This window comes from Herpailurus yagouaroundi, unplaced genomic scaffold (assembly GCF_014898765.1).
Source record: "Herpailurus yagouaroundi ecotype Mexico unplaced genomic scaffold, PumYag 207, whole genome shotgun sequence".
NCBI classification, from domain to species: Eukaryota; Metazoa; Chordata; class Mammalia; order Carnivora; family Felidae; genus Herpailurus; species Herpailurus yagouaroundi.
The window spans coordinates 1,293,097-1,317,589 of NW_024412438.1; the positions used below are offsets into that span (position 1 = coordinate 1,293,097).

At 52.9% G+C, this 24,493-nt stretch overlaps 1 protein-coding gene and 2 long non-coding RNA genes across 4 annotated transcripts; 2 read left to right on the forward strand and 1 right to left on the reverse strand.

The window, feature by feature from the left end:
* Positions 1–2,399: 2,399 nt before the first annotated feature.
* LOC121015527 (uncharacterized) lies at positions 2,400–5,577 on the forward strand. 2 transcript variants are annotated; one of them, XR_005783852.1, is made up of 4 exons: positions 2,400–2,575; positions 3,481–3,592; positions 5,180–5,253; positions 5,461–5,577. It is a non-coding gene; the product is annotated as an uncharacterized LOC121015527 (long non-coding RNA). The 2 variants fall into 2 exon arrangements; XR_005783851.1 differs by lacking the exon at positions 2,400–2,575 and having other exon boundaries at positions 2,707–3,592.
* Positions 5,578–8,792: 3,215 nt separating this feature from the next.
* DUSP23 (dual specificity phosphatase 23) lies at positions 8,793–10,540 on the reverse strand. Its single transcript, XM_040452475.1, has 2 exons — positions 10,203–10,540; positions 8,793–9,160 (listed from the first exon to the last, which is right to left on the reverse strand). Exons 1-2 carry the CDS (start codon positions 10,467–10,469, stop codon positions 8,975–8,977), a joined length of 453 nt encoding a protein of 150 aa, XP_040308409.1. The 5' UTR covers positions 10,470–10,540; the 3' UTR covers positions 8,793–8,974.
* Positions 10,541–10,702: 162 nt separating this feature from the next.
* LOC121015529 (uncharacterized) lies at positions 10,703–13,274 on the forward strand. Its single transcript, XR_005783853.1, has 2 exons — positions 10,703–11,552; positions 12,950–13,274. It is a non-coding gene; the product is annotated as an uncharacterized LOC121015529 (long non-coding RNA).
* Positions 13,275–24,493: the final 11,219 nt, after the last annotated feature.

Consider the following 24,493-nt stretch of genomic DNA (forward strand, 5'->3'; position numbering starts at 1 on the left):
ACGCGACGGCGGGCGCTCTGTGGCCCCGGGTCACTGAGGGGGGAGGGGGGGATGTGGCCTTAATCCTTCTTTCAACCCTCTTTTCGAAAGTGAAAGCAATACAGAACAAAAACTTCCCCACCTTGAACTAAAACTGTAAAGGACCCAGGATGTGAAAACACACATTTGTGTGTTTCACACCCGGAAAGTACAATGCCAGCATCTTAACGTGTATGTTTGCTTCAGATGTTTTCTTTTTAGGAAGTTTAACATTCCAGAGTTTGCTTGGAGTTCTCCTCCCTAGTCCTTCACTTAAACTCTCCCCCACACCCCACCCCTCCAGCAGGCAGCTAAGCCCCTGGGTTTGAGCAGTGGCTTAACCAAAGTATTAATTTCATAAGCAATTATATAGTAGTGTTTGCCTTTATTCACACAAATGGTTCTGTACCTAATATTCTGCAAGCTTCTTTCTTTTAAAAAAATTTTTTTTTAACGTTTATTTATTTTTGAGACAGAGAGAGACAGAGCATGAATGGGGGAGAGTCAGAGAGAGAGGGAGACACAGAATCCGAAACAGGCTCCAGGCTCCGAGCTGTCAGCACAGAGCCCGACGCGGGGCTCGAACTCACGGACCGCGAGATCACGACCTGAGCAGAAGTCGGACGCTTAACTGACTGAGCCACCCAGGCGCCCCTGCAAGCTTCTTTCTTACACACCCAACACTGGTCCCACGGCATAGCCACGTCCACGCCTGTGTATTCAGTTCAGTGTTCATCCGTTCTCCTAACGACATATTTTAAGATTGTTTTCAGGTTTTGGCCATTTAAACAATGCTGTATATACACTCCGTGAGGGTGGAGATTTTCGTGGTTTGTTCACGCTCGGTTTTGAGCTCCTAGAAGCGTGCGATATGCTAGGTGCTCAGCACATCTGTATCGAGATTAATGAATGAATGAACAGCCTCACACACGTTTCTAGGCTCACATGCAGAATTTGCCCAGAATATACATACCGGCGTGAAGTGGCTGGGATTTCCAGGTGAGCTGGCCACATGACTCTCTGAAGAGTGCTGGAGCAATTTACAACCCCCCCCAGCAACTTGTAAGCTCCCGATTTCCTCTGTGGCTTCTGGGTTATCAGATGAGCAGAAGTGGATTGGGGCGGGTTGAAGGTCAGTCACCCTCAAGCTCTCAAGGGTGCAGCCTGACGCCTGCATCGTGGGCCTGGAGGTCTCTCCACGCATCCCCAGCCTCCTTCCCTTCCCGGAGGGTTTTGAGTGCACCTGCCAGGCCAGACCCAGGACCCGCAGGACTGAGGAGTAAAGTGTGCAGACTTAGGCTCCCGTGCGGGGCAGGAGAGGGCTCCCTGGGTGCCCGTGCTGGTCTGTTCTTCTCCAGGCCTCCAGGTGGGGCCCAGGGGTGCTCTGGTGTTCACAGCTGCCTCGATTCCACTGAGAATCTGCGTGTTCCTGCGCTGGGGGCGGGGGCGGCCTTTGGAGCCCCCGGCACTGCCCCTCCTTGGCACCCACCGTGCCCTGAACCTGTGGGAGAACATACCATCTGGTCTGTCTGCTCGTCTATACTTGACAAATTGACCACCACTTGACAAAAGGAAGAAAGTATGAAGGTCAGGGGACAAACATCACGGGAGGGGTGGGGAGCAGGGGAAACTTTGAGCTCATGGGGCACCCTTGGCCTTGGGGCACTAGGGAGACACGCCAGGGCACTGGACTGAATGCAGAATTGGGGCCACCACCGCTGCGGACCTTAGAATAGGGTCAGTTGGCTTAGGGCAGCGGCCCGAGATTTAAAACGCGACACCAGCGACTTGGCCAGGGCCGTGGCTGCGCGGGAGCGGGTGCCAGCCGCCGTGGGAAAGACACGCATCTCTAGCACGCGGGCGCGACACTCGCTTGAGGTCCTTTCGCATTTGACAAGCATTAAAAATCATAACCCGCAAGCCCAGAGGCTGGAACAACCCCTTTACTTTCTCTGGCAACGCGTTAACGTCATTAACTTTCAGCAAGCGGGGAAAGCGGGTTCTTACTTAACTCGCATCTTCTGAAACGTCGTAAGGATCAGCAGCGTGAGGCCTTGTCTCTCTTTGGCAGGCGGGAAATCACAAAGCACCGCAGCGCCGCCCGGCGACGGGGCCCTGCTGTCGCGCGGAACTGAAGAAAAAACGCGGAGCCGGGTGGGGTGGCCTCTGCTCCGAGGCCTGTGGCGCCTGCGCACTGGCGATCGGATGCAACCCATCCAGACCCTCCGGCAGGAGTGTCGGCGGCCCCTTCACGGAGCGGATCTACCCACGTGTGTTCCGCCGCCCGCTGGGGGCGCCTCGGCGCCAGTCGGCTCCCTGTGCCCCGCCCTGTACTCATCTTTGCGTCACACTTCGGGGCACGCGTGCCACGGATCCGCCACTAGATTATATGCCCTGGATTATTCTTCCCGGTTCTGCGTCTCGGGGCAGGTACCCGGTCAGTCGGTTGCCACGTGTTTACGGAGCACCTGGGTTCCAGGCATTGTGCTGGGCGCCGGCAGCATGGGCGAGGTCCCGACACTCTAGTAGGAGAGAGAGACAATGAAAGGAATCATAGGTGAGCAAGGGCCCGTGAGGGAGAAGGACAGATGCTTCGGGAATATGTGTGCGCGTATGTGGGGGGCGCTTGGAAACCTTTTCCCAAGAAACGGTTTTAAGCCCAGACCAAGGGCGGGGGCGGGGGCGGGTGTTGGGAGCTGGGCACAGTTGGGGACAAAGCCTCTCTGGCAGAGGGAACAGCACCCCCCAGGCTGTCATGGGCAGAGCGCGGGATACCTGGTCAGTCGTGCGCGGGACGGGGTCAGCTCAGCAGGCGGGGTGGCCCAAACCTTAGGCATTCCCAAGGTGGTCAGGCCTGCCCCTCAACTGGCTCCTGTGAGGTGATCTCTGAGCTCTTGAAACATCCTGCCTCATAAGGACGTCTTTGGGCACCTGAGACCCCGGGCTGGGCAGAGGGTGTGTGCTAACAACGTGACTGTGTGGACGCCAGGCTGCTTGGGGCTGGGCGGCCTCACTCTGCCCTCTGGGGCTGCAGACCAAGCGAGCGGCGAAGGTCAGTCATGCCAGGGCTGCGTGCCTTTGTGAGTGCCCCCAGCAAGACCCCTGGGCACTACTAAGGCTCCGGTGAGCCTCGCCGTCAGGCAGTATTTATGCATTTTCACAATTCCAGGGGAGATAAGTGTGCCCGTGTGATGCCATTGGAAGCCCATACCTGGTTTCCCCGGGCTCTGTCCCTTGTGCCTTTCTCCTGTGCTGATCGTCATTTGTGTCCTCTCTCTGCAATAATATAATTGGTAATATGACAGCTTTTTTTGTGAGTCCTTCTAGCAAGAGTGGTCCTGGGGACCCCGAAAAAGACTGGATTCTTTGGGGCCTCGTAGGTCAGGGTCAAACGTGGCGTTGTTCTCTCTGTGCACTTGATCCCAGTGTGGTTACTTTATTCAATTCTACTCCACGCCCCAGGCTGCACCCAGCTCCAACCAGCCCTCACAACAGGTGCCTAAACACACAAATTGGTGAATTTGCTTGGCGTGGGCCTGGGGAGCCCAGCGGCACAGAAGACGCACTGCAGGAGGTGAGCAGTGCCACATGTGGGACATCTACACTGGTTATTCCCCATCTGTCCCACCCTGGGTTTGGAGCAGACTCACTACTCAGCACGCATACTATGTCTTTAGTATAAAAGGCAGGGGGGACATCCCAGAACTGTTGGCGGTGCTGAATCCCACACACCGAAAGCTCAGAGGTGACATCACCACTTTGTTTCGTGATCACATATCCAGGGTGACAGAGTGAGTCAAGGGAAAAATAGGGCGAGAGGGTGGCCGAAGCAATTCAGGGAATTTGTTGGCACAAAGGATTCGGTTATCAAGGTTGCAAATAAGTCATCAACTTGAGGCATAGACGTGCACCAAGTGTTTCTCAGATTTCTGCTTGCTTGCACAAGCACAGGCCTTCTCGAGAGTACGCCTCGAGTCCATAATAGCGGGGACAAATTTTAAAGTAATGGAAGAGGTGCTTATGTGACTCACTTCTAAATCAATAGGGGACTATATTTTTGACGGTGCAGGAGGCTTGAGGCGGAAGCCGGCTGGGGTGGCGGCCAGTCAGGCAGGTCAACACTCCCAGGACAGAGCGGCGGTGCCCGAGTGTGGTGGTGGGGGGGGGGTGCGTGATCCCAGAGCTCCACCGGGAGCCTGTCGGTCCAAATACTCTGTTTCTGGGGAAACACGAGATGCTGCTGTGTGTTTTCTAATGAGAACAATGTCCCCTCTCCGCGCCTGAGAGACAAGGCATTTACAGTTAGAGAAACCCAGGTTTGAGTCCTGGTCTAGCTATGTGACTGGGCATGTTATTCAAACTCTCTGGGCCTCAGTTTACTCGTAACGTGCACTGGTCATTATCATGACCTTGTTCGTAGGGTCGCTCTGCGGATCGACTGCGATAATGTCTGTCGAGCACTTGGCATGGAGCCTGGCACCCATTAAGGGCTCCAATAACGACAACAAAGCCAGAAAGGAGATTCGAGTTTTCAATAAATCATCGGATATTTTCAAGGGCTCAATGACATTCACACGTGCCTCCAGATCGTCCTGCTGGGTGAGGACATCACAAGCTCCGAGTCCTGTAGTAGCAGCTGTGACAGAGGTGACCTGATGACCGGCTTCCCTATTCGGGACTTAAACGCTGGGGCTGCATTTTAAGGAACAGCCACAGCTCGGATGCATTGGCTTCAGCGTCAGGTGCAGTTTATTCCCTGACCTCCTCTGAGGATGGACAGAGGGACGTCAGAGGTTGTGTTAACACGGCCCTCGAGGCCGAGCTCTGACCATGGAGACAGACTGCCACACGTGACTGGGGCTGGGGGGAGGTCGGGCGGCGGGAGCAGGGTCCCTGTTTGGTCCCAGCTCCGTCGCTGCAAATGTGGGCAAGCTAGCCAGCTCTGCACGCCTCAGTTTATCTATAAAAAGGGAAAAATATCTGATTCGCAGAGTGGTTGTAAGGAGAAGAAGGCGTAACACGATGTGTGTAAAGCAGCTGCTACGCGGTCGGTGCTTCATAAATGTGACGGTTCAGTCACCACGAAGCGTGAGATGCATTCGTGGTCACTGACGCTGTTTCGCGACGCAGCAGTCCCGTGAGACCAAATTCGTTTCCGCAGGAAAAATGGCAACGCAGACAGCAGAAGTTTTGGTCTGAGGCTCGGCGCAGGAGTGCGGTTCATTCTGGGAAATGGTTCGTGATCTGGATCAAATCCCTGGCCCCCTGACGTGCTCATCATTCTCCTGGGGAGGCCTGGGGGCCCGGGCCCGAGGAGCAGACTCCCTTCACCAGGGGGAGGAGGGGCCGCCCCGTGGGACAGGTCCCTACGCGGTGGGTGCAGGATACATGATGCAGACGGATCTCTGCAGCAGGAGGACGCATGTCCCCCCCCCCCCCCAGGGCGGGGACACATGACCTGGGAAGAGCCCACGGAGAAGTACCCCTGTGGGGCTTGCGGCAGGCGAAGCGGGGGAGGAAGAACCAGGGAGGAGTGTCTCAGAGAGCGGCCCGTGCGCCCCCTGTCCCGATTCTGGTTGCTCGCGCATCCGAACAGCTTTCCGGGAGAGGAACCGAAACGGCGCCGGCCGCAGAACCCGAATGACGTGGACGGATGTCTTCCACTTAGAACAGCCTCCATCGGGCAGGGATGGCAAGCCGCCTGCCAGGCCATAAACGTGAGCTTTAAAGACACGGGGGTGTGAGTCCACATCACTGCAGACGTTGAAAGTGAACGGTGTCTGTCACCATCTTGGAAAGCCACCCTGGGCAAGGGGGCGGGGCTGGGAGCGGGCAGCAGGAACCGCTGCAAGACGGAAGCGTTTGAGGGCGTCTGGCCCTTTCTCCGCCCTCGAGACGTGTGCGTCCACAGGAGAAATGCCCAAGCACATTCCTATAGGGAACGAAAGCTCATGGTTGCCTCTGGTGCTTGCCGGGCTGAGGCACCGGTTCCCAACTGGGGCCAATTTTGTCCTCGTGGGGGACATTTGGCAATGCCTGGAAGCATTCTCGAGGTCCCATTTTTTGTGGGGGGGGGGGTAGGCACGCTACCGGCATCTGGTGAGTGGAGAGGTCACGGATGTTGCTAAACACCATACGGCGCACAGATGGCCTCGCAACCAAGAAGCATCAGCCCTAGATGCCAGCGGTGCTGAGCTGGAGGGACCCTGGTTTGAGGGGGGGGCACAGGCTCCGTGTCGGCGGGGGTGGCCCGTTCCTCGCACCCATCATCTCAGTGAAGGTGGGATGGGGAAGGGAGGCCTGTAGCCCCTCCTCAGTGGTCACAGGAGAGGCGAGCAGGCCTCCGCTCCCAATCCCCAAATATCTGGGGGTGGGGGTGCGCCCAAAAGGCACCTCAGGCTAACCTCCCCAGGTAGGTGGAAGGATACGGGCAGAGTTTTTCATCTCAAGTCAACTCTTACTTATTTAAAAACCGATTTCCTTAAGCACATAATTATATGTTTATTTCCCCGAGGACCTCTTGAGGCAGCAGAGATCTGCTTAAATTATGGGGACGGAGGCTGCATAGGGGGCTCTAACGGGGTTAGAAAAATGTTCCGTCTCCCCTGAAGGAGCCCCGGGAGGAAGGGAAGGGCAGGTTCCCCTCCTGCCGTCCAGAGGACAGGATGCAGGGGGGTGGGAGCGGAGGGCAGGAGTGTGAGGACTGGCTGTTCGACAGGGCACGGCAGGATCAGAGCAGACGTGAACCCTGGGGTGCAGCCTCGAGCCCCCACTTCCCTGTTCCCATCCTGGTAGGTGGAGGGGAGGGGTCCGGGGAGCAGGCCATCCACAGGCTTGCTCCCTTCACGCACGTGTGTGCACACACACACACGCACGCGCTCCCCTGTGGAAGGGGGCTCTGGTGCACGCACGCACGCACACACACACTCCCCTGTGGAAAGGGGCTCTGGCACACGCACGCACACACATGCACACACACACTGCCCTGTGGAAGGGGGCTCTGGCACATGCACGCACGCACACACACACTCCCCTGTGGAAAGGGGCTCTGGCACACGCATGCTCACACATGCACACACACACACGCTCCCCTGTGGAAGGGGGCTCTGGTGCATGCATGCACGCACACACACACACTCCCTGTGGAAGGGGGCTCTGGCACACGCACGCACACACGCACACACTCCCCTGTGGAAAGGGGCTCTGGCACACGCACGCACACACATGCACACACACACTGCCCTGTGGAAGGGGGCTCTGGCACATGCACGCATGCACACACACACTCCCCTGTGGAAGGGGGCTCTGGCACACGCACGCACACACACACACCCCTGTGGAAGGGGGCTCTGGCACACACACACGCACACATGCACACACACATGCTGCCCTGTGGAAGGGGGCTCTGGCGCACGTGGAGAAACAGGCCCAGGCCTCCGGTGAGGCGGCAGGTGGAACAGGTGGCCGGGCTTCGGTGCATCGGTCTCCGAGCCGCTTCCGGCTCTGCTGCAGCCTGAGTGCCTGCAACTGTGGGTGCCTCTCACGCGCGGCCTGGTCGGGCTGGCGGGGACCCAGGGGAGCAGGATGAAGGACGGATTACTCGGCTCTGATAGTCCTCAGCGGAGAGGGGCCCTTAGTTAGTCCGCTGCAGGACTGGAACTTAACGGCCTGTCTCCCTTCCGGAGACAGCGGCAAGACTCCAGCCGTAACACTGCGTGAGAGAGCAGAAAGATGGGTCAGGAGCGGGCGGCTGGGGCCTGCCTCTGGCCTAGGCTATACAGGACGGGGTCTGCGGTGGGGGGGCTGGCCTCCTTCCTCTGTGTCCACTGCATCTGGAAGGCAGGTCTGTCCCAGCGCCCCCGTCCCTGCTGCGGCCCTGTGCGAGCCCGTCCCTGCAGGAGGTGGTGAGTCATCTCACTCAGCTGGAGCCTCCGCACCTGACAAGGCCGGGGACGCACAGCACTCAGGACGCGGTTCAGGACCAACCTCTGCCTCGTGCAGCCCGGCCTGCCGCACAACAGGGGACGGGGATTCAGACAGAAGTTACAATAAAGAGTCTGTGTGGCTGGTCTACCCCATTCATCCTGTGTCTCAAAGGCTCTGGGCCTTCTAGAATGGTCTCCAACCGGGAAGGGAAGGGAACATCAGAGAAACACGCTAAGAGTCATGGCCCCACATCCCTTCATCTAACCATCAAATAGCCCTCTCCACACAACCGCCCAGGCTGGCTCGGTTCCAGCCTCCCTGGGCCTGGGGCTGGGGGACAGCGTCATAGGCAGGGGCTCACGGGGGAGCCCAGAAGCCCACGGCTGGTGAGAGACGCCTGGTCCTGGGGAACTGGCGATAGTAGTTATCTGTGTGCACAACACCCAGTTCTTCTCCGTCTCGAGAGGGTGGACAGGATGACACAGGAGGGGCATGCGGGCCCAGACTGAGGGGTTGTGTCCACAGGACACTTCCGGCCTGTGAGCATCAGAGACCCCGGGCCCCTGGGGATCTGTGACCTTTTCGCTGACCGGCTCCCCAGGAGAGACATCAAAGATTGTCAGGGAACAGACACATAGCGTCTCAGCATCTTTCAGGGGCTGAAAATGTGTGCTGTGGTCCCGGCCCACCCTTCCACTTTCTAGAAGCCTGGCCTTGGGCCTGAGCTACCTCACCCAAAGAACAGCGATGGCCCTGCTGTCATTCCTGGGTCACAGGGCTAGCGTGAGGCTCCAGTTAGTTGGCATGTGGGAATGCTTTGTAAACTGCACGGGGCTATGCACTGCGAGTTGGCTCTTTGAAGTTATTTATTCGGGGAAGCAGCGGAGGCCCCCCTGCCCCCCCTGCAGTGCACCCCAGCCCTCTCTTTGGTCAAGGCCTGCGTGCAGGGAATGGCCACTCAGGAGCGGGAGGGCCTGGTGCTTCCAGTGCAGGTCAGGGCATGGGCCAGGCAGACGGATGCCGGGGGCCCTTATTTAGTCCGCTGGTAGAACTGGAAGACGGCTTTCTCCTGTTCGTAGGTCTCGATGGAGCCGGGTCGAAGGCGCCGGATTTCAGCAATGGCATCTCCCGCGGCCAGGCCCCTCTCTTTCACCAGGTAACAGGCCAGCATGGTGCCAGTGCGGCCAAAGCCCAGGGCACAGTGCACTCCCACAGCCTGCGAAGAAGCAGCTTGGTCGGGTGGAGCCTGGTGCCCTCCCCCCGCCCTTCCCTTACACCCCTCCCTCTCCCTGCAGCTGCTGCTTCTGGGTGAGGCCCAGGACCTCACAGGCCGGCTCAGGCCCCTGGCTCAGGCTCTCAGGGGCCGGAGAAGTGACATCAAAGTCAGGGAGGGCTGTCTCGTCCCTCGTGGTTCAGAGGCTGCCAATCACACCCCAAGTAGCTGGTTCAAGAGCCGGGTTCCTGGCCTGCCCGCCCACAACCCTCTACCTGCGCTGTCCAGTGATACCCCCACCCCCCCCCCCGCCCGCCTCCCCCCTGTCCCGCCCCCCGCGGAGCGCGGAGCCGCTGCTCATCCGGATTGAGATATGACATAAAGTACAACCAGGTTTTGAAGACGTGGTACAAAAAAGTATTAAAATATCTCATGAAGAATTTATATTGATTATATGCTGAAATGGTAATATTTTTGACTTACTGGGTCAACCTACATCATCAAAACGAGTTTCCCCTCATTCTTCTTTACCTTTTCAAAATGTGGCTGCTAGAAACTTTAAAATTGCAAATGTGGCTCCGTTATATTTGGACTAAGTGTGGCTCCGGAGAGCGCTCACGAGCCACTGCCTTCCACCCGCATGTCGCCCCAGAGCGGCCACCTTTCTGCCTCTCAGCTCACAACACTCGTTGCTTCCCTGCGGGCCCTACCCCGCACTGCGCGCCTCCGCCAGTCTTCCCGTCCTGGCCCCTGGGCGCTCCCTCTGCTCCCCGAGTCCAGCGAAGTCCCTCCCTGCCCGGCCCCGCCCAGTCCCCCCGCAGGCTCCTCCCTGTCCCCCGCCCCGCTCACCCCCTGTAGGCCCCTCCCTGCCCTAGCCCCGCCCTGTCCCCGCCCAGTCCCCCGCGAGCTCCTCCCTGCCCGGCCCCGCCCCGCTCCCCGCTGACGCTTGCAGGCTCCTCGGTGCCCGGCCCCGCCCCGCCCCGCCCCGCGCAGGCCCCTCCCAGCCCCCCCGCTAACCGCCGCAGGCCCCTCCCCGCCCGCTGACCTCCCCGCGCGCGTTGGCCTCGTCCACTATCCGCACGAAGCGGTCGATCTGCTCGGGGGCCGGTGGACAGAAGTCCGGGATGCGCAGCCGGTGCAGCGTGAGGCCGGGGCAGGTGTCGCTGTGCGGGGGCCCGCGCTCCGTCAGGGACACCAAGTGCCGCACGCCCCGGTCCAGCAGGAACTGGTAGTGCGCGGGCAGCCGCGGCAGCGCCAGACCCGCCAGCCGGCCCGGGAGCACCCACGAAAAGTTGGGGGGCTGCACCCCCATGGCGGCGGCAGGGCACGCGACCGCGCCAGCCCCTCGTCCCCCGCCCGCCTCCGGGGCCCGGCACCACCCACCCGCGCCCTGGTACCACGTGGGCTCCGCGCCCCGTCCCGCCGCGGGGATTGGCCCACCCGCTTCGGGGGCGGGGCTGGGGCGCCGGACCGAGAAGACGGGCGCCGCGAGCCGGCTGCAGTCCGAGGCAGCGCGCTCGTTGATTGGTTGGGTAGCCGGTAATGGGCGGGATTGCCGCAGCGGTGCTCACGGGGATTGGTGCAGCTACTCAAACAGCCGGAGGCAAACCTAGAGCCCGGGATGAATTGCTTTCTGCGCACGACGCCACCCGGGGTCGGGCTCTGCTGCTCCCTGGCGGCCGGTGGCAGTTATTACACCAGTGTCCCCTGCCCCTGCAACCCCAGGGCCTGGCCTCATGGAGTCTTTCTTCACAGTGGACGCCTAGCAGATCTTCCGCCTCCGGGGAGGAACCCCTTCTATGATGACCGACTGGTCTCTTCAGTGACTTGGTGAACCCGTCCAGCTGGGGCGATCACCGCTGCGGGGACTCTTCTCATTTTCTATCGCTGGAATTCTTCAAAAAACTACGGGGCTGCCATCTGGTGCCCTGAAATCTTACCCGGGAAGGAATTAGAGTCCAATGATGATAATAACCCACAGCATAAGAATTACAGTTTATTGAGCATATGCTACATGCCAGACAGTGTTCTAAGCACTTTACCTGTAGGAACTGATTTAATTGCCACAATAATCTTATGACGTGGGTAATCTAATGCACCCTGCTTTACAGGTGAGAAAACTGAGGCTCCAGAGAGGTTCAGGAATGCCACCGATATGACTAATGTCCGGGGATTTGACACCAGACAGCCTGGCGCCGGCATCTTTAACGCCCCAGTTTTGTTGGCTCAAGTTAAATGAAAGGATGCTGCCTCTTCACATAACCATCCCCACACTCCCAAATCATCTGCGTGAAGCAAGTGCAGCACTTCTTAATTTCTTTTCATATTTCATGACTTCCAGGCTGAGTCACCCTCCGGTGGGGAGACCAGAGTTCATCAGCCTTGCTCGGAGAAGGTGGGGACCCAGCTCTGAGCACAGCGCCTTCCCTGTGATCTGACCCGCCCACATCCTCTTTTGGACAATGCGCTTGCTAGTGATGCAGACTAATTATAATCGTGAAAATAGTTAACCCTCCTTGAATTTGCTCATGTGCCAGGCCCTGTGCCAGGCGCTTTCTGGAAGAACAACACGCGGACGGTATTTTTATGTCCCTCTTGTATGGAGTAATCTGGGGCTTAGACAGGTTGGTTAAGCTGGTCAAGGACACTCAACCAGTATGTGGCTGGGCTGGCTGAGCCGAGGCCTCCCTGAGCCCAAGCCCAGGACACTGAGCCATAAAGATGCGCTTCCCTCCCCCTGTCCCCTCCAGCCCCTGATACACACATTGGGCCATTGAAAGCTCTGGTTCCAGCAATATGGAAAGGAACTTTCTTCCCCCAAAGTTCAGAGGCTCTGCTGACCCTGCGGAAGATGCACTTACCGTTCACCCAGACAAGGCTGAACATTGCCTCCCCCTCGCTCGCTCGCTGGGTGCCACGAGCTGAGCCATTTCCCCTTCCCCCGCCTTCCCTGCAACCCGAGCCTTGATGAGGCCCTTCCTTTTGGCGCTCACATTTCCCACCAGCTCCTGACCAGTCTTCTTGCCTATCCCCATCCATCCATCCCTCCTTGCCTGCTGTGGCTCCCCAGGGCTTCTGGCTGCACGGACTGTGGAGAGAAGTCTCCAGGGCTCCTGGGGTTGCACATTTCTTGGTCCCCCTGTCTTGCTCTCCCGTCTTTGCAGCCCTCACTCGTCAGAGGAAAACTTCCCACATCCCTCCCCGCCACCCGGTGCCCCTTCCTTGTCTCCTTGAGATCTACGTCAAAGCCTACCTTCTCCGGAGCTATTTCTGGGGAAGACAGAGATTCCCTTCTCCCTTGAGCCCCTAACAGTGACTCTCCCCTTGTGCATCCTCCCACCTGCCTGGGCCCCCTTATGGAGAGCGTGTAGGAACTCCTTTCTTCTCTACAACTGTGCCCTTCCCTTCCAACAGAGCCCCGGTGAAAAGGGCCCAGGGTCCCTGCCTTGGGCTGTGTCCCGTGGCCAGGGGTGCTGTTTAACTTTTTGTCTTGGGCCTCGGGAGTCTCAGACTGAAAGGAAGACCCCTCTGTGATGGTTTCCCGGCCCAGACCCTTGCCACTAACCACGTCAGCGCCTTGCACGCCCCGTATGATACTGGGTTTCCTTCAGGTGTTACCTGACGCTCAGGAAGATTTAGGCTTTTTTTTTTTCTTTTTTCTGGGCTCGCCTCTCACCTTGTATAAATACGTACTCCCAGGCAACAGTTATTTTATTGCATTGTGGTTACCTCTTTGTGTTGAAGCCAAGGCTGCATCATTCCGTCTTTGAAAATCGTCTTTGAATTCCACAGATCTAACGTGGAGTCTGATACGCAGTGCTCAAAAGTGTGCAGTGAACCAACGAATGGGGGAGAAAAAAGAGTGCATAGGCCAGACTGAGAAGACACACTTCTGGGAGCGTACGTGAGTCTCCGGGACTCTGTGACAACGCGTGATGTGACGCTTCTTAATCGCGTGGATTTGAGGACTGTATTGGGTATCCTGTAACACCTTCTTACGGTGTGTTTTTTACGTGTCTGTGCTTTTAAGGAAAGAACACCTGTGTCGGTATGATCCTGGCTAAGTCTAATTACTAGTTTTGTTAAAGAGGATAAATCACCCTTGGTTTTTTTTAGAGCTCCTCTCCTGTTGTGCACGCGTGTGTGGTTGCGTGTGTATGTGAGTGTGTTGGGGGTGGGGGACATATTCCCGGAGAACGTTCTGTTGGCACTGATGGTGAGCTGAGTAAGAAGCTTAATTTCCCCGACTTGAAGGAATTTACAACATACTTACGAGGATTTAGACTCAAATGTCATTGTTCTCGTATAATAAAGCACTAAATTCCTCATCAAAGATAATCAGATAATATATATTAAAACGTTAATTGTGTAGTAAAAACAACAAGCACAAAGAAGTCAGCGGGGGGAAAGATAAGCCTGGGTTAGAATCACCAGAAAGTCCTGTGACCTTACATTTTGTTCCCTCCATTGAGAAATCCTACAAGTCACTTTTCATTGGACCACCTGGGTGGCTCAGTCGGTTAAGCGTCCGACTCCTGGTTTTGGCTCAGGTCATGATCTCGAGGTTTGTGAGTTCGAGCCCCACGTTGGGCTCTGCGCTGACATTGGGAAGCCCCCTTGGGATTCTGTCTCCCTCTCTCTCCGCCCCTCCCCCACGCTCTCTCTATCCCTCTCTCTCAAAAATAAATAAACATTAAAAAAAACAATAAAAATAAAAAATATATTAGAAGTAGCTTTTCATTGACAAGCTCAACAGAACAGTTTGGGGGCATCCTGTACCCTAGCTCCCCCTTCCCCAGTCCATACAAATGTTTTGACCTACTCTTACACGTTGAGATCTCAGCTCCCTGACTGGCTTCATGCCGGTGGCAGTTGGAAATGAAGCCAGAGTCAGAGAGTTCCTTGCTCCAAGTAAGCCTCTGTGTCCCCTCAAGGCAAAGGACTGCTTGGGCTGGGCCCCTGGATTGCAGTCAGAATTCTCAGCATCTTAAGTATGCTGCTCTTCCTTTGTGTAAACACATTTCATACCTGGAACCTGATGATTTGGTGATTGGGATTAAGAAGGGATGGTGTGATGCTGGCCTCCAAGGTGGCCCCAGCGAACCACCTCCTGCCTTGCCTCGTCCTTTCGCACAGTGACAGAAGTGTAGCCGGCAGGATTCTGTGGAAATGATGGCGGGTGACTTCTTAAGTCATGAAAGACATTGTGGTTTTGCCTTGGAGAATCCAGCTGCCATGTTGTGAGGACACTCAATGAGCCTTATGGAGAGATGAGGTGAGGAACTGAGGCTTCATGGCCATATCACGCGAGGGAGCTAGCTGTTGGAAGTGGATCCTCCAGCCCCATCAAGACTTTAGATGGCCAGCATCTTGACAACCTCATGGATTCCCTGAGCCAGAACCACCCAGCTAAACTGTTCTCGAATTCCTAACCCATGGGAACCGGGAGATAATAACTATTTCTTATGCCATCAGATTTGGGTGTGATTTGTCTGCAGCAACAGGTAACTAATACGAGGGGGAATATCCAGATAGAATCAGATCGAATCAACTCAAGATGTAAAATAAAATCAGATTTGTTTTTACAAGAAAAAGTTATACCATAAACAGTTGTGGTCTAAGTGTGTCGTATGTGCATGTTTGTTGGGGATGAGGTGCCGTGGTAGATCAATGCCAATATCCCATTTAGAGAGCCGGGCTGTGTACAGGATCGAGGCTGAGCAGCTTGAGTGTGGGTTGTGTGTGTGTGTGTGTGTGTGTGTGTGTGTGTGTGTGGTGTTGGAGGTATGGGGGTTTATGTGGTATCCGTATAGTTAGGGATGATATACAAATTATTTAATTACTGCCCGTGGCAAAGGAAGCAAGCTATCAGAACAGACCCTCCACCAATCAGCTCCGTGGCTGTAAACAAAGAGTGAAGCCACCCTACTCTCTCTTGGATGCTCATCAGCACTGAGTGTGGAGGCTTCCACACGGTCTGGGTGTGGCCAGATTACCTCGGACATTTTAATACAGGTCTTTCCACAAGATGGCACTGATAGCTTTTCCTTGTTTTTCTTTGTCGTCTTGTTGAAAAATTTCCGACTCGTATACTGTTACAGAACGTTCCATGACTGGACCCTCCCAATTCACCAGTTGATGCCTTGTATTCCCGACAATTCCATCACCTTCATGACACTGTAAATTTTTCCTTTAGAGCATTCCAGGAGTTCACTGAGACCCTAGGTTGAGATGTTGGGGCACCGTGTTTACACCAGAAGCTGTGATCAGGAGCGTTGGAGGTGGGCAAGGGCAGGGGATCGGGCTTTGGTCCTTGGCAAAGCTACCAACCCAGGCAGGTGAGAGAGCCGAGTCAGAGGAGTGGGAATGCTCACGTAGGTAAGAGCCACCTGCGGGATGGAAACCCTTTCGGTGAGCTCGCTCACATCTATGGTTCATGCTGCTACAGCCTTGGTTTTGCCTTGAATCTGAATGGAAGAGATTCCTGAAAAATCTCCAGGTTGCACTTTTCATGTCATAAAGGTCAAAACTGGAAGGAAACTCGGAGCTCTCCTGGATTTACCTCTCCATTTCTAGGTGAGGAAACTCATGGGTGGTCCAGACTGGGGACCCCATCCATTCTATCAGAAGTCACTGGGTCACGAAACTGTGTAGCTAGACCAAGTTACTTAACATTTCTAGGTCTCAGTCCCCTTGCCTACAAAATATAGATGTCTACAAGAATACTGATCGTTAAGGATTATTGAGAGGGCCGAACATGCTAGGAACGTGTAAAGTACCTAAGCAAAGTGCCTGCGCATCATTGGTGCTCACAGCATGGAGGGTGATGCCACCATTATCCCAGGTGATTCAGAGCCTGATGAGAATAAGTGAAGTAATCACACTTATGCTGAAATAGCTCCAGTGTGGAACACACACTCGTGAGATGCTGTGGTTGGCAGCGTTCTAAGACAGGTCCAAAGGCCCACACCCTTTGGCGAGAGGATGTGGCTCCCATGATTATGTTCGTTGCACGGCCAAAGGGGCGCACATGGCAAGGTGGCCTTGAGGAGCTGAGGCAAGGTCTCGGCTGATGGCTACTGAGAAAGCAGGGAGTTCAGTGCTACAGTTGCAAGGAAGTGAATCCCGTGTCTGAATGATCTTGGAAGAGGACCCTGAGCCTCCAATGACAGTCACAGCCCGTCTGGCATCTCAATTTCAGCCCCATGAGACCCTGGGCAGAGGATCTAGCTAAGCTGTAATTGGATATCTCTTTAGCTCCCAAGTTTGTGGCGGTTTGTGATGTAGCAATAGACCACGAACGCAGATGCCCTATTGACTTTCTTTCTTTTCTTATTGTTAGTATGCTGGTTGCAATAGTAGATCTTTGAGGCTTCGGAATTGCTGTCTTATGTCTTGTGTCTTGTCCCCTTGTTTTAAGTCTCCCAGTGTCCAAAACTGTAAACTGCACAGGTCCGTTGTCCGGTGCAGAGGCAGCAAACATAGTGAATCAATGGAACTCAGGACCTGTCAGTATCTTCTTCCCTCTGGTCGCCTTACCAAACTCCTGGCCATTCTTCTGAATGCTTTGGGACCAGTCCTTCTCAGAGTGGGGCCCACAGTTGCGTGTCACCTGGGGGGCTTTGAGAAGTACAGACCCAGGTCCCGCCCCAGACCTGTGGGATCCCCAGGTGGTTCATATGCACATCTTCGCCTAGAAGTCCCGGTGTAATTCCACTTTGTTCTGCGGCTCTGGGGACCTCTTCTGCTTGACAGTCACCGATAGCACCTAAAACATGGCTTGGTCATGAGGGGACATCTCTAGGTGTCTCCTCCCTGGAGCTGGGAAGCTTTGACTGAGCAGCGGGTCTGTGGGCAGAGGAACCAACCAGTGCAGACAGAGGCCTCGAAGAGGCCCGACTGGCCTGGGTAGGAGCCCGAGGTCATTTAGTAACACCGAACAGTCCCTGATGGAAACGATCTATTGCTTTCTCTACAAGTTAGGCAGATGTCCAAGAAAAATATGCTTAGATGTACATTGTGGCTTTCCTGTTTTGTTTCAAGGAAGGGCTTGGTTCTCAGATTTCCTTTCTGGAGGCATTCTTGAAACATCATTTTCCACTCTCTCCACCTTAACAGCACATTCCAGGCATGACAGAAATTGCCTGATTTATCATTCCCCCCCCCCCAACCTCCCTGCAATTTGGGGAAAAGGGGAAGAGAGCCACGGACCACCATCTGTCACATCCCGCAGCCCCCCAACAGACCTCTTCCCACCCAGACCCCATCCCTCTGGCATCTTCTTAGGACCCATCAGCCCCGTGGCCGTCTGGACTGGCCTCCACCATTCCAGCCTCTACACGTTTCCCCTCTGTGCAGCTACAGTGACTTTCACAGAACAGAGATCTTACGTTTCCAGTTCTCCGAGAACGCCTGACTGCCTTCAAGACAAAGAAATCCCAATTGTGGACTGGCCTAGAAAGCTCTCTGGGATGAGGCCTCTTGCTTTTCTCTTCAGCCCCACCTTAACCTCACTCTCTGCAGCAATGTGTCCCTGTCAGACTGCGTAAAGTAAGGGTCGTTGGAGAAGCAGAGCTCTCTACCCGTCTGTGCACCTGCTGTTCCCATTAGCCGTCCTGGGCTCACCTTGCAACTCCTCACCTCCCTCAAGGTCCACTTTGGAACACAGCACCCTCTCTAGGACGCCTTCCCCGCACCCACACGATCGTGTTTTGTAGCTCTCTTTGAGCTTCTGCAGTTATCTCTGTCAAAACTTTTATTATGTTACCTATCGAAAACATCTTGAAGCATTTATTGCTTTACCATACAAATGACGTGTTTTTAGTCCAAAGGCATTAAAAATATATATGCACAAAAGAAGAAAAGAAATGATCACCTCTTACCTAATTATATGAGTTGGCGTTCAAGGAGAAGCCGCTGTACGTTTTCCAAGTATGAAGGGAAGCAATACAAAGCCTCTAGAGGTTTACATACCCATGGGATGGGATGTGGTCCCACATGATTGATCTTAGCCTGGGACATGTGCGTGAGAGGCTCTCAGAGACCTTGCCTGGAAGCCACTCTGCTACGAAGCTGAAGAATGTCTGGAAAATCCCCACCGATGATCTCAGTCTGCACCACTGAATGTGGAGAGTCTCAAGAGATTCACCTGGATGCTGTGTGGACCCCTCCATGCATCTGCCCACCTCTGGAAAATAATGGCCTCTTCTCTCCTTTGGAAACATTGTTCCCAGCATCTCCTCTGTGGTGCAGAGGCTTTAATAATGAGGGGCATTGCTGGGAGGTTTACAACAGACAGTTCACCTACAGATAACCACATCTTGGTGCACCACCTTTCACAGGTATTTGTGTGCGTGTGTGTATATAAGTGAGTAATAGACATATAAAGCCCTCCCTTTACTGTGCTCTATCTGTGTATCTCTATACGTCTCTCCCCTCTGGCTCCTTGAAGGTTTAATGAGCTCGCTTCTCTACTTTTTAGAGCAAGGATTCCCAGCACTGCTTTGATGACACCCTGGAGTGTCTTCATGTATCTCAGGGGGTGCCTTGAAATTCACAAAACAAGATTAATTTAAATTCATTTTCATTTAAAAAAAGTAAACAGACATTATATAGTAATTACAGGTACAGGGTGTGTGTTGAAATCAAACTAATAAATGCTTGCCTTAGAGAGAAATCAGCAGGATGGGGGTAGGGTTGGAAGGGACCACAAAGGTGGTGTAGTTTGAATCTTTTTAAAACATCCCCTCCAATTACTTCCAGGTTGGTATTTCCTCCAATTAATCGTGTTTCTCCAAGTGGGAGTCAGGGCTGTGGGGGCCGAGAGCTTCCAGAGTGAAGGTCTATCTGTCTGTGCTGGCTCTGGGGCGGGGCGTGTAGGAAGTCCTCAGAAAAACATTTTGATTGATTGAGGAGGGCGCCTGGCACTGGGGTCCCAGCTCTGGGTAGCAACTCCATTCAAGTCCCGGGAGACTGTAGACGGCCAGACAGCCCAAAGGAAAAGGACCCAGCCTGAGATTCACTGCCTAACGCGACCGGTGAGAGCTTCTGTGATCGCCTTTCTGTTAACCATTTGTGCGAATCAGAAAGTTGGGTCAACGAACATCATAAGCGTATAAATGTGACCTGCCGCCGAAGGGATGGTCCCCAAGGTCATGGACGCGGGAAAGAATTTTGGATTCTTGACAAGACTAGCATCTTTGAAGCCGAGGAGCGGGTGGTCGGTTCGAATCTTAGTGCTGCCATTTAAAGCTAGAGACATAAACTGCTTTCCCCCCGCAGCACCCTCCTCTATTAGGTGGAGATAATCATGGCACCTACCTCATAGGGTTGTGAGGATTACACAGGTTAATCCACACAAAGTGCTTTGAACGGCGTTGGGCACAGTGAGAAATCAATAAATGCCGGCTCTTGTTCTCATCATCGTCACAGGAGGCTGTAGGTACTTACCAGGACTAACTGGTAGTAGGAATGATGTCCGTTCCCCTCCGCCCCCATCTGGTCCCAAAGAATAGGTTCAGGCACTCTCCCTGTTGTTCCCCAGATGGGCGTAGGAGCATCGTTTGCAGAGCTGGGGTCAGAAAAGTAGGCAGAGAGTTAATTACATAACAAGGACACAGACAAAAAATGAACACACACACAAATAAAACAAACAAAAAAACCCCACCCCAAAACAACAACAAAAAACAGAACAGAAAACCAGCACAGGCAAGTTCTAATTCTCATGAATCCCTTCGTCACACTTTGAAGGGATATTCTGCTTCATGGGGAAAAACAGTGCAAACATACTTAGATTCTTAGAATCACAACTGGTAGCAAGGGAAGAATGTGTCTTTTAGCAGCATTTTATGAGTTATCAATCCAGGAACGCAAGACGTCATTAATCAAGAGGCAGTTTCAAAATGTGTTCATCATTACCCACTACTGTTGATGGAAACCTGAACCTATTCTAGAGAAAACGATTGATGGAAAGAGAGCTTGTGAGGCCATTAAGACACGTTCACTATTCTTTTTATTTTAGTGAAAAACTCAACATACCTTTTCCTTAGATGAGAAAGACAAATCAAGTCTCATGTCTGATCTTAGCAAAATTCAAATACGGGCTTTGAAATGCCAGTAATTCTTTTAAAAAAAATTTTTTTTTCAACGTTTATTTATTTTTGGGACAGAGAGAGACAGAGCATGAACGGGGGAGGGGCAGAGAGAGAGGGAGACACAGAATCGGAAACAGGCTCCAGGCTCTGAGCCATCAGCCCAGAGCCCGACGCGGGGCTCGAACTCACGGACCGTGAGATCGTGACCTGGCTGAAGTCGGACGCTTAACCGACTGCGCCACCCAGGCGCCCCACGAAATGCCAGTAATTCTATTCACTTTGTTTTCTCTTGTCCAAATACGGAGGAATAGACATTGTGTGATTATTGAGATGTTCAAATAGTTATGTAGGATCAGAAATTTTTCGAATTCATATAGAATTTATTTCTAGGCTTGCCTCTGACCATTACAGAAACAAGGTCGACGAGTTATTTATTTGAAATTCATGATACCCAAAGACCTTCAGCTAGAAAAGGTATCTGGTTCACCAGAATGTTGGAAAGATGGTGAGAAAAAGTTCTTGTGATGGTTACCATTGTTATATAATATTTTTGGGCCTCCAAGGCTGTAGTAGCCCTAGCCTTTCTGGTCCTTGCATTTTGAAAACTCTGTGCTTCTTCAACTCAGTTATACAAATATATACCAAATATGCCTAGGTGCACAAAATATTGGGCTATATACTTAAATGACGATACAGAGAAAAACACAGAACTTACATTTTGGTGCTCTGGGCATCACGGCTACAAGTCCAGTGAAACTCACCTCCCAGTAGCCACACCCTTATGTATTCCTCTTCTGTGTTAAGACCGGGCTCAGCCACACGACTTGTTTGGCCCGTGAGACATAGACAAGTGTGACGGAGGCAGAAGATTAATAAGCACTTTCACAACGAACCCTGTCCGCCAGGAACCCTGAGATCACTGTACTATGAGGAAGCTCGGAATTCAATACCAGGTGGCAGGAAAGGGCTGTTGGGTCCAGCCCCCAAGAGTCCCTCAGCTGAATGCAGCTGCACAAGTGATCCAAGACACGACCTGTGGAAGAGTGACCCAGCTAACTCACAGAATCATGACAAGTAATGAATTGTTGGGTCACTGCGTTTGGGGGTGGTTTATTACACAGAGATGGAAAGCAGCTCTAAAAATTGGTACCCAGAAGTGGCTTGTTGCTGTAATAAAAACCTACACTATGTGGAATTGGCTCTGGGACCGAGTGGCTGGCAGAAGCCGGAAGGGCAGCATGAGCAGACTTCTGGTGGAGCCCAGAGCAGCACGCTCACCACCAGGGACCTGTAAGATAGAAAATGCGCACCATGAAGTTGTGGCTGTTGCTTAAGGTTTCCATTTGGAAGGCTGAAGAGGTCAATTAACTTAAAAAGTTGTATTTAATAGGGTATGGGAAGAGAGAGATGTGCCCTCGAGAAAGAACTGCTTTGTTCAAAAGCAGAATTTAAGTCAATATGCAGGGTCCAGGATATGCTGGGCTGGGAAATAAAACCACTTCACGTTTCCAGTCTCTGCAACTGGCAAAAGATTCTCAAAATGAGGAATGACCTCAGGGTATAGATCAAATCAAGAGTGGCTGCAAGACTTTGTGGGGACCACAGGAAGATGTAAAGTGATGTCCATTGCACTCTGTTAGCAAGACAAAAGGGCCTCTAAGAATCTTAAGGGCATTGTTTTTTTTCATAGCACCTTGACATGCTGACCAAAAATAGTTGTTGGTATAGCCTTTGTGTAATGAAATGGACCAGAGCTTGGTATGTAGAAAGCCCACACAGTTTATAAGGGAATTGGATGAGCTTAGACTAGATGGTGCAGGGAGACAGCAGAGAAAATCAGTTAGCTGCAAGCTACAGGCTCTTTCTTATTGCAAAGGAAGGCCATTTCAGAGGGCAAGGTCAGACACCTCCAGGGAGCAGAACCAGCTCTATGCAAGAACGATTTCCTGCACTCAGAGTAGGAGGTCCTGCAACAATTGCCTGGCTAGATTTCAAAATCGCTATGGACCAGTGACTGCTATGTGGCTCCCCATACCTCCCCCTTTAAAATGGGAGTGTCTATTGGGTGTTCCATCTTAAAATTGTGTGCTGATATGTCTGGAACACATTACATTTCTTTTAGTCCAGGGGTTCTGAATGATGAGAAGTCACACCCAAGAAGCTGCAGGAAGAAATGCACCTTAGGAGCCTCAGGCACATCTGGACCTGAGACAGATCAGGAGAAGGAGATACTGGACTGGAAGCTTGACACCATGATTGGATGAGATCTTTGGTGGTTTGGGAGGGGTGGTGCATTTTTCAAATGAGGGAAACATGAATCACTGGGGCCAGAGGGGAGACCATGGCACATGTTACAGTGATAACCCTCAATGAATTATGCCTTGTGGTACCCACGCTGTGTGTAGCCCCCTCCCACATTGGCTCTGGGCATGGCCATAAGTCTTGCTTTGGTCAATGGGACATCAGCACCTGTGATGCAGACAGGCTTGAAAAGTGCTTTCATTCTGGCCTTGTCCTCTTGAAACTGCCCTGAGATCACCATGCTGTGAAGAAGTCTGATGAAATACCACATGGGGAGAGAGGCCCTGTTGCCCCAAACAGTCCTAGTTTAGCCCAGTACCTGGCTAACCCATCAGCTAAATGTGGCTTCGACTCACAGCATCACAAGATATCAAATATTGTTGTTTTAAGCCTCTCACTTTGGGATGGTGTATCATGCGGCAATGGATTAGTGATACAGGTGTCCCCTCTTAAGCACCCAGTTACACCTAGGAAATGGTAGAATAGGAGGATGCTATCCACTTGGGACACATGGCTTTCTGAAAGTCATTGATGTTCTCTTGGCAACTTTGTGTACAGAATGGAGGATTGGTGATGGAGTGAGGGTAGGTGTTAAAAGTCTCAGTTGTAGGTAAAGACGCTGGATAATGGGGTAGAGTGCCCGAAGAACACAGGGTAGAAGGGAATGGAAGTGGTCTAGGAAACAGGGAGACCCAGTGCAATTGTAGTTCTGTGAGTTAACTTTGGGCAGGTTACTGAATTTCTGAGTCTTTGCTTCTGTGCCTGTGAAACAGGAATGTAGGTGAACGCTATCAAGATTAACTGTGATGATATGTACAGAAACATGTTTGCAGTGCCTTGGGCGTGGAAGGTGTGCACTGTATGCCGATCTCTTTCTTCTTGAGTTTTCTTGGTTCACCGCACAGCATTTCATTGAGGAGTCCACTGGGACCTTGTCCTTGGGGATTATGGAACAGCAAGTCCCGGATGAGGGTAACCGGGCCATGATGGCGGGATTGGGGATATGCAAGCCAATCTAGGGACAGAGGAGAATTTCTGAGTTGTCTTCAGGATTCTCTCACATGTGAGGTTCCTGGTGTTCTTGACATTGTGCACTGGCTCAGTCCCTGGAACTCTATTCCTCTCTCACATGTGAAAATACTCTGTCCTCAGTCCCGCTTCCTTAGGGTCCTGCTGAAGTACCTCTTTGTCTTATAAATTACTGTCAAGATATGAATTCCATCTAGAAATAGAGTCAGTAACATGTCTCTGATACAACCCATGGCATATGAAGGAAGATATCCCTTATAGGAGACAATGAGGAGCTTACTTCTGGGTCTGGGATGTGGTCAACCCAGGCAAGGGCAATGCTGCCATCGCAGATGAGATGCTCCCCAAAAACCAAGCAGAAGACTCAGTTGGGCACTGCATTCAGGACATTTCTGGAATAAGGTGCCAGGGGAACCAACCCCTGGCCAACTGGAAGAACACTGTGGTTACCAGTGGTTGTCTACTTCAGTCTAAATCCCCTTTTGACTCTGCTGGCCACCAAGATAGTTTGTGCCAGCAAGAAATGATCACTCTGGCGCAGTGGGGAAAAAAGTGTTAATCGACTTCAAAACATAAAATGGTGGAAGAAGAAAAATGTTGCAGCCCTTCTGGGGCAGGGAATGAGAAAATTCCCTTAGATTACTATTCCTTACAGTCCCTTTGCGAAGGGAAATCATCTATCAGGAAGGTCTTCAAAATGTACATAACAGTAGATGAGGGATACATTGTCAACCTATTCCTCCCCACCTTTTTTTTCCCCGATCTTGCTGATTTTTAGACTGGTATCAGGAAATAGCTCTTTGGTTTCCTTTTGTTGGTTTTGTTTTTGAATTTCCATTTGTTGAACAAACTTAAATGCATTAGATATTGTACGAGGCATTTTACATGTGTTCTTTTCCTGAATCCTCATACC

Bases quoted from the DNA above. Each gene is read 5' to 3' on its own strand.
- DUSP23 (XM_040452475.1), bottom strand. From the start codon at position 10,469: ATGGGGGTGCAGCCCCCCAACTTTTCGTGGGTGCTCCCGGGCCGGCTG. The intron at 9,161-10,202 runs GTCAGCGGGCGG...GCTTCTTCGCAG, and splicing joins AGGCCAACGCGCGCGGGGAG to GCTGTGGGAGTGCACTGTGC.